This window comes from Notolabrus celidotus, chromosome 17, assembly GCF_009762535.1.
Source record: "Notolabrus celidotus isolate fNotCel1 chromosome 17, fNotCel1.pri, whole genome shotgun sequence".
NCBI classification, from domain to species: Eukaryota; Metazoa; Chordata; class Actinopteri; order Labriformes; family Labridae; genus Notolabrus; species Notolabrus celidotus.
Window position 1 is genome coordinate 23,271,601 of NC_048288.1, and position 9,450 is coordinate 23,281,050.

Below are 9,450 nucleotides of genomic sequence, written 5' to 3' on the forward strand. Positions count from 1 at the left end.
CCTACAGCACAGTTATAAGTAAAATATACTGAATATAAGCAAAGAAAATCTCATTTAATTATTTTTATACTTAATTTGAGCAATTAAGGCTTGGGGACAAGAAAAACAACACCAATTTAAGTAGAAAATGACTCACTATTAAAAAACTATGATTACGCTGTTTCTTGATATAAGCTAGCTCATCTTAAAATAAACCCTAATCCATCTTAAAACTAAGACCCCCACTTTGGGAACCCCTGCTCTAAGACATGGATGGCTAGTTGGTGAGCATATTTGTTTGTTTTATTTAGATTAAGTCTCTAGTCCCTCTATCTTGCTCAAATGTCACGTGTTAAGAAACTGTATCTTAAATCAAGTGGGATAAGACAATTTGACTAAAAATGAGACAATTTCACTTGGTAAGATTTGAGTTTTTGCAGTGTAGGAACAAAGAGACAACTCCATCTTTAAATATCACTTTTTAATACCCTTTTAAAAAACAAACACTTAAAAGAAAAGGCAGCTTCAGCTTGTTTCCAGTATTTTTTTTTAACATCTTCACACTCAAAACAATAAACCATTTGTTCCTTTATTATTTCAAGACAAAAGCTCTTATATTTCTTTTCTGAAAATTGGAAGTATAAATATCGTTGCTCGGCTTCTGTGGGAATACGTCAGTGGCAGGAAAACAAGTAGTCCACTTTGAGGTGCTGTGCAAGAAGGCATCTCCATGATGACTCAGAGTTTGTGGAGACGTGACAGAAGCAGAGTCATAGAGTCTTGAGTCAGAGGTGCTCGTATGTTTTGGCAGGAGGATACAATTAGGCTCTGTTGACATGTTGCTGGTTGATGCTCTCTGCCAAATAAAGGAGCGAGAGTCGTAGTCTTTGGATCGCTAAAGTTCCATAAAACCATTCACATTATGTAGCGCGAGTTCTTCAGTCCAGGCGGTGTGTTTAAGGCCCTTCCACTCTCTGAAGGCCGTGTCTTCAGGTGCTGTTGGCCTGCTCTTGTTCAAAGAGCGCCATAGCCAGATGTGAGCGCGATCCCAGACCCTCCAAGTTGCTGAGCACACAGCGGTGGTAGATATCCTCACTGAACCGAGGGTTGCACGCCCTACGCACGTATTTTTGGATCAGCGCGGGCTCCACCGCTCTGAACACGTGTAGCCCAGAGTAACGCACAAATATATCGTACACGTCCATGCTTTCCAGCAGCTCCTCGTTGTCCAAGATGTCTGCAGCCATCTTGGTCCGTGCCGTCATGTAGTCCGCGTTGTAAAAGCAAGCTTCGTCAAAGACGTGCCGGTCGAAGTGGCCGTCTCGCAGTGACTCTGAAGCAAAAGTGGAGGAGGCGGCGGAGGGCTGCTGGTCGCGGTAAACGACAGCCGGACTGTACTCTTGAAAGTGGATTGGGAAGAAGACCTGCCAGTTGCTGATGGCGTTCATTCTGCAGCGGTTTAGAAAGTCAGCGTTGACCTCAGTCCACACGCTTGCCAGGAAGAACAGCGTGTCCACGGGGTGCTTCTTAGAGATAATGTCCATCAGCTTGACCTGCGAGGGCACCTCAGTCTTCACGCTTATCCACGGGATCTTCACATCCCCGTAGCGCTTCTCCACCTCCCCGATCATCGCTTTAATACCGGCAAAAACATCAGTCTGGCTGACTCGCTGAGCATCAAAAGGATCATAGATGAACAAGAACGTGAGTAAAACATTATCATGGGTGTCTAAAGTGTTCATCACATACATGTCAAGAAAGTTCCCAACAAAGTCCTGATCCTGGGCTGTGACAGGCAGGATGACCTGCACACGTGTCGCCTCTGTCACGTAAGGCATAGGGATAATCTCCACAGCACTCAGAGGTCGCAGCAAGTTAACCCGTTTGGCAATGACTTGACTGTGGCCCTTCTGGGTGTAAGCCTCCAATGCAAGGTCCAGGACATACTCCATACCACGCGTTGGATCAAAACGCCGGTAACCGTTGAGTAGACGCCGCTTGCGGAAACGCAGCTGAGGCTGGTAACGCTCGTTCAGACGCTCCACGGCAATTTCTAAAACGGCGTTAACGTCTGCACGGTCCGCGCCTCGCATTTCACACTTAGGAGAGCTGTCGACGCACGAGTAAATGTGCTCTTCAGTGAAGTACTCCCAGTTTATAACCTCGAAACGGGTTCGTGGCTTGAAAGGAGGGTTAATTCCAACAGGCCACGTGACTCCGGCCTTACCTTCTGGGGTTAGGTCGCTCAGGTTGTTGATCTGCATCTGATGAATAAACAAAGGGGAGTCAAAAAGGATGCAAAGTGCAAACATTTTCATCATTTGTATAAGGCTTTTGAAGCAGTTTCACAAGCTGATGAGACTCTTTAGCTTCACTTCATGCCTCAGTAAAACATCTGATCCCCGTGTCAGCCTTTTGACTTGTTAAAATACTTTATTAGTCAGGGATGTCTGACTCGGCTCAAAGAAAGAGGGTGTGGTAAAGAAAATAACAGTACACTTTCCACACATGACTCATCCCAGGAGCAGTAATCTCAGCCCCATCAGATAATAAGTGTTTACAGTTGATAAGAGAGCGGAGTAAAACATCATAAACCTGCAGCTGTTGAATCTGTAGGTACGTCTGTTCCAGCTCGATCTTGCTGAAGCGTTTGTGCAGGCGGTACATCAGATTCGGTTCAGACACAGGGTGGACTGTGAAGGCGTTTTTGAACTGTGCGCTGTCTTCACGCTCTGGATCTGCGTTTTTCCCCAGTTCAAAGTAACGATAGGTCATCTCCTGTAACAGAGTCAGAAAAAAGGTTGGTGTTTATGATCTGCTGATGAATCTGTAAAAACATAGAGATAATAAAGCACACAGACTTTCACTTAAGTAAAGAAACATAAGGTGCATTTCGACCAAGAGTTCCGGGGTCTTTTAGCCCCCAGAACTACTTTCCCCAGAACTAAAAGGTTCCTGTGCCCCCATTGTTGTCTGCGTTTCGACCGTGGGCTGAAGTCCCGGGTAGATTGTGCAAATCAGGCCAGTGACGTATGGAGAAAAAAATGATGTTAAATAATATTTTGAAATCTTAATAAAAAACTAAACTAGTATGCATTCCCAGGAACTCCCTCAACAGCTGTGTAAACTCCACAAACACTGTTACGTTCAGCCGAAAGTCCCAGGATCTTTGGAAAGTACTACCCCCCAAACAGGGGCTTTTCAGGGGGAGATTATCTACCCCTGAATTAAATTTAGACCCTGGTTCCTCTGGTCGAAACGCACGCAGTTCAGGGGTAAAGTCCCGAAAAACGCCTATATACTAGTATGATTAAAGAGGAAGTGCTGATTCAATTGATTCAAAAACGGTTCTGAACTCAAGTAAACAAACACAACGGCTGTCTCAGAAATTTCTACCATTTTGGCTTTCTTTCTTTTTCAAGATTCGTTTTGCTTTTTTAGGGTAGGACAGCTTGAGAGTGACAGGAAAGTGGGGAGAGAGAGGGGGGTTGACATGCACTGAATACTGCCAGGGCAAGGAAACAAGCTTAGGACCAGTCTGGCAAGAAGAACCATTCTATACATGGGGTGCCTGCTTTCCAAAACTGAACCGAGCCAAAGCCCACTGGATCCTACGGGATTTCTTTTGTGAGAATACCACACATAAATCTGTTTAACTTTAAATTAAGTAAAAAAAAACACACGCTGAGGTTAATCATTTCAAAATGTAAAAACAGACGGACTATCTCTCTGCTCTGAATCATCCCTCTAAGGGACGTGTTGTGTTTACTCTTAGTCATGTCGCTACAAGTCCTCCATGTACGTCATGGACTTTCCCAAGACTACTCTTTCCAGCTCTTCAGTTCCGCCCTCCTTTTCTGTTTGGTGTTCATATGTTATCAATGCCACCTTTCACATGTCATATCTGTTGTTTGTGACATGCACTGGGGATGAACAACCACGTCATGTTTCCTGTGCGTGGAACATCCATTTAGGTTCAAATCAGTCTTGATTTGGGGTAAGCTGCAATTATTCAAAACACAAGTAATAATTCCCTTAAAATTAGGGATGTCGGGATTAACCGGTTTCACTATTTACCGTGCTTAAAAGAGTAACAGTTAATCTAATTGTGAAGGCTCCGCTACACTGAGTTTTTCTAAAGTCTCTGTCTAAAAGGGGCCGGTACATTATGTAAGGTGCAACTTGTAAAAGAAAAATGACACCTGTGTGGAGATTCTCTGTCATTATGAAGTGTGAGGCAGCGTCCTCGGCCCTTTTCGGTACCGCCCCATGTCCCGTTAGAGTCAGATGTTGTTTTCATAAAGAACACTGTTTTCATTTTAACTGCGACTTTACAACGACTTGTTGGCGGCGTTTTAACAAAATCAGAGGAAGGACACCCAAAAACTGTTGGTAAATTAAGCGCATAATAATCGGGATAATCGTGAAACCGTTATTATTTCTCTCACAATAATCGTACCACCAAAATCTTTAATTTAATTGCATCCCTACTTAAAATACATTCGAGCTGAAGTTTGAAGTCTTTATTTCAATATGTCACAGGTAGAGTTCAAATATTTCTGTTCAAATTGTGACGTAACATTATAAACTTGTCAGGATAAATACTCAAGTAAAATGTGTTGCCATAGAAGCTGTGTCTTTCGTCCATTGCTAAAATGCCTTCAGATGATCCAGTCATGACTAACTTGTTATATTTTGGAGCATGTATGGTTGTGAGGTCTCAAGTGCTTTTAACCTTTCTATTATCCTTGGGATCAATTGGAGACCATTCGATGTTTAACGTCTCTAAATTAATGACTAACATCATTTTTTGGCTTCATATTTCATGATTTTTCCAACTGGGAAAATGTCAAATTGAAATGTTGATATGTTCCAATTTCCTGTAAAAGAAAATTAAACATTGGTGTTCCTTGGGGTCAATTTGACCCCAGGCTGTTTTAGCTGTATATAACATAAGAAATATCAACATTTTACACGCATTTGTTTAGGTTGTTTTGGATGATATTGAGGTCACTATAACCAAGGACACTTCCGCATGTGACTGCAGGAGCTGGGATCGAACCGCCAACCTTCAGATTGAGATATGATATTTCCAGCCACTCTGTCTCTGAAGATATTCAATGATGTGTCCTGTGTCAGACGTTTTGGTAACATGAAACAAGGCAGGGCTGACACGAGCATGACAAACTTGCAGCAGTTTGATGTTCTGTTTTACAAATAAAGTCCTTCTAAATGTTTTAAATTATGTTTATGCTTGAAATATAGTTTATTTAAAGGGCTATTTAGGTAGTCAACAAAGAAACATAAACCTGGGTAACAATCAGTTTCTGGAGGTTTAATTTGCTGGGGTCGAATTGACCCCAAGGACAAAAGATGTTAGTAAATTTGAGGGTAACAGGAGGGTTAAAAAAAGTGTTGTTGTTTTTTACCTGGTGCACCTCCACACAACTGAGCCCCAGGTAATCAATAATACAGCGGCCCAGCCACTCATCCGGTCTCACACTGAGGATGTCGTTACGACAGGTGTCCAGGTGCGGCTGCAGGCGAGCCAGCAGACTGCGTGACAGCAGATAGCCATACCCGCCGTGACAGTAACGCGCCTTCTCCTCTCCGCCAATAAACTCCTCCGCTCTACCCATATACAAATCCTGCCCCGCACTGAGGTGTCCCACCAGCTCAGAGAGGCGATCTGCCTGCATGTAAGTGTCATCCTGGGCTAACAGGAACCAGTCATAGTCCGACCCGTAGTGCTGGTGGAGGTGACGCACGGTCTCGTACATCAGCCACACTGGGCGGTCGTCCCCGTGGGCGACTACAGTCATCCCGTGAGGCACCTTAGGGCTGCGCAGACCAGTGAAGAAAAAGGTGCGGTGGAAGTGATGGGCAACTGTGCGATTCACGGCCACTGCCAGTGTGTTGAGGGTCGCTCGAGAGGTTAGAACACCAACCAGCAGACGCTCTCTGATGCCCAGTTCAGTGTGAATGTACCGAGTTCTGAAAAGAAAGACAAACAATTCAAAGTCATAAAGAGTAAAGATGAAAATCCTATTGAACATTATAGTTAATCCTATGGAAATAAATAAATAAATCAAGCTAAGAGTAAAGTCAGATTACAATTCCTGGTCATGTGAAGTTTTTTGCAGCCAAATGTCAGCTGCAGGATTTGAAATACAGCATGAAAGGCGGTTTAAATCTGTGGCTCAAGACATCTGCTCTCTCCAAATCTGAGCAACTGAATGTCTGTGCAAAGAGATTAGGATGATATAATCTCTATTCCATGGGGGGAGGACTGTGCTTCACATCTGGCAGTGTGTTAAGAATACTGAGACTTAGATCCCAGCTTATTATAAAAAGAATAAACAAATGTAAATCCTCAGGGTGGAAATGTTTCAGCGGCCTCTGGAGAAGAAAAAAGATAGTGGAAATATACAGGAATGTCCAACAAACCTGTTCTTGATTATGAATAAAAACAGAATGCTGATGTGTGTGTTCAATATGGACATAAATGACTTCCACACTCACCTGAGGACCTTTTTATGAGGCTTGTTTGGGTCTTTGTGATAGGGCACGATACGTGGCGTGAAGTCCTCCTCTCGTGCTCCATCTCTGAGGTCCCTCTGTGCATCTCTTCCCCCCAGGAAAAGCCCCCCGTTGCCCCCCAGTTCATCTCCACAGGAGTCGTCTGTATCCCCTTGTGTCCAGGACACCATCAAAAGGCTGAGACTACATCCCAGAGACAGCCCGAGGATGAGGGGCAAAGCAGGCCTGAACACGGCCAAGAAGGAGGACAGACGCATATCTGGAAAAGTTATGAGCTCCACTTCTTGATGAGGCTGATCTGGAAGAATGTACAGCCTTACAGTACAGAACAGAACATGTGTGATGTGTCAAACTTCTCCTGCTCTGCTTTAACACACTTTCACCAAAAATGAGGAAGTGGATGTGCTGACACTCACAGATCTCAAATGTCTCATTGCTGTCCTTTCCACAGTCTCAGCTCCTGAGGTTGTTATGAAATAGTTTCTAATAGATCCACCTAGCAAGGATCACATGGCAGCAAAGTACTCGTGTGTTTCAAATGAAGGGAGAGCTGGTGAATCATTAACTTGATGAGTGAACACACTTCAATTATGAAGCTTAAGGTGAATATAATTAATCCTTTAGAAGGAACAAAAGGAGATAGGTTAAAACCATTAACGTTTATTTGGGCTTATCTATCTTTCTAAGGAATAAAGGAGGCTGATCAGTCCCTGTCATGTTAACAAACACACAGTATCATGTTAAAAAGCGCACACTTCTGTTGGTTTAATTCTCATTTTGAATTAAAGTGTTGTTAATTAGCCCAACTTATTTTGGCTAGCTGCGCTAACAGCGTTTCTAATGTCAGCTAACTAATGATCAACACGCTTAAAGACCCCAGCGGAAGTTTACCCTCCTGGTTTAGTTGTATCTTGTCATTTCACTTACATTCAAAGGAGATTTAAATTCTTAATATTCGTTTCCGAGATCACAGCCTCGATAGTAGCGTTAGCAAGCTAGCATCGCGTCCGTTGTTTCAGTGCCTATAAGTCTCTCCTCGGTCTGTGTACTCCAACTCTGCCTCGAAGACTTGGGTCCTACAGCTCCTCGTTGATGAAGATAAAAAGGCATCAAACAGGGTCGAGTATAGGTCGTCCATTTCCTTAGTTTCTTCTTGACTTCCTCACATATCGAGTGCCACACACACAGAGCAGAACTAACGTCCCCCTCTCTCACGTAGTCTCCTCGTCTCCTCGTCCCCTCCTCATCACTGCTGCAGCATCACCTCCGGCTGACTGCCCTCTCGATAAGACCAGGTCAAAACAGAAACACTACAACAAGGACATGCATTGAAAGGGTAAATATGGAGATAAAATGAGTAAATAGTGAATAAAGGGGTAGGATTATATCAGTTTTAACTTATTCCTACTCCCTTTCGCACATGTAAAGTCAAATGTTTAGGTGTTTGCTAATGGAACTTATTGATTTTGTTTCTTTTGTATAACTATTTTTTTTCTTGTATGTTTGTGTAACTATTTTGCGGAACAGAATTAGGGCCACTGAAAAAAAAAAATTTAAGGTCAGAACAATTTTAAAAAAATTCTTATTCTGAGAATAAAGTCAGAATTCTGAGAAAAAGTCAGAATTCTGAGATTAAAGTCAAAATTCTGAGAAAAAGTCAGAATTCTGAGAATAAAGTAAGAATACTGACTTTATTCTGAGAATTCTGAAAATAAAGTCAGAATTCTTACTTTTATCTCAGAATTCTGAGAATAATGTAAGAATTCTGACTTTATTCTCAGAATTTTGACTTTAATCTCAGAATAATAATAAAAAAAAGAAAATTTGACCTTTTTTCTTCAGTGGCCTTAATCCTCTTCCGTACTATTTCTTCTTTTCTACTTCTATGTTTTTTTTCTATTTTACTTTTACATGATCGAAATAAGGGCATCAAATCAACATATAGAAACCTTATCAGCATAGTTACAACTCTATACAAATACGTCGGCCTTTAAAGTATTTTTTAATTTATCTATTTATTTTTTTAGACTGTCAACTCTATCCCAGCCAACAAAAACACATTTTGTCGATTTATAAATTTAATCTGCAACCAATTACAGAGTGATGGAACATTTCACCCTGCATTCACGTGGTGTCGGAATAATCGGAAAACAAAGTTTCTCACTGGAACATTTCACACAGAGGCCTTCTTTTTTTTTTTTTTTTTTACAAGATTTGTTTTTTAATGGAAAAACGCAAGCTTCACGATACAGGTCCAGTATTTCAAACATATTTTCATGTTTTAAACATAGTCATATGAAAGCATATATATACACATACAAAAAAATAAAAATAAAAAACAATAATATATACATACATAAAATGAAATAATAACTATATATAAACTATTCATACATACATACATACATACATACATACATACATACATACATATACATACATACATACATACATACATACATACATACATACATACATACATACATACATACACACACACATGCATACACACCTATTTTATACAGTCTATGATACACACACACAAATAAATAAATATAAAAGATAATTAAAATTACTTTTACTAATGTATTTTCTGTAGAATGTATTGATCTTTGTTACATTTTGCATAGCATTACTGTAGTCATGTTATTGTCCCATATTATATGATATATATATATATATATATATTCCCATTTTGAATTTCCCCGTTGTGGGACGAGTAAAGGAATATCTTATCTTATCTTATCTTATTATTTCCTGAAATTTTTTCTCTGCCATACAGGGGGGTACTTGGCTGAAATTGTTTTGGAAAAGGGGTGCACAAGCCAAAAAAGTTTGAGAACCTCTACTGCTTAAACTTTAAGCAGTACAAAGGCATGCTAACTCTGGAAGTAGGTCCATCCGAGCCATAGACTGTATAAAATATTGACG

At 41.1% G+C, this 9,450-nt stretch overlaps 1 protein-coding gene across 4 annotated transcripts; it reads right to left on the reverse strand.

Moving 5' to 3' along the window:
* Positions 1–445: 445 nt before the first annotated feature.
* On the reverse strand, positions 446–7,807 carry chpf2 (chondroitin polymerizing factor 2). 4 transcript variants are annotated; one of them, XM_034706351.1, is made up of 6 exons: positions 7,447–7,807; positions 6,936–7,015; positions 6,502–6,817; positions 5,409–5,973; positions 2,575–2,757; positions 446–2,243 (listed from the first exon to the last, which is right to left on the reverse strand). In XM_034706351.1, exons 3-6 carry the CDS (start codon positions 6,774–6,776, stop codon positions 969–971), a joined length of 2,298 nt encoding a protein of 765 aa, XP_034562242.1. In that variant the 5' UTR covers positions 6,777–6,817; positions 6,936–7,015; positions 7,447–7,807; the 3' UTR covers positions 446–968. The 4 variants fall into 4 exon arrangements, with proteins under 4 accessions (XP_034562242.1, XP_034562240.1, XP_034562241.1 ...); XM_034706349.1 differs by having other exon boundaries at positions 6,502–6,834; positions 7,447–7,806; XM_034706350.1 differs by lacking the exon at positions 6,936–7,015 and having other exon boundaries at positions 7,447–7,806.
* Between the last annotated feature and the right edge of the window lie 1,643 nt (positions 7,808–9,450).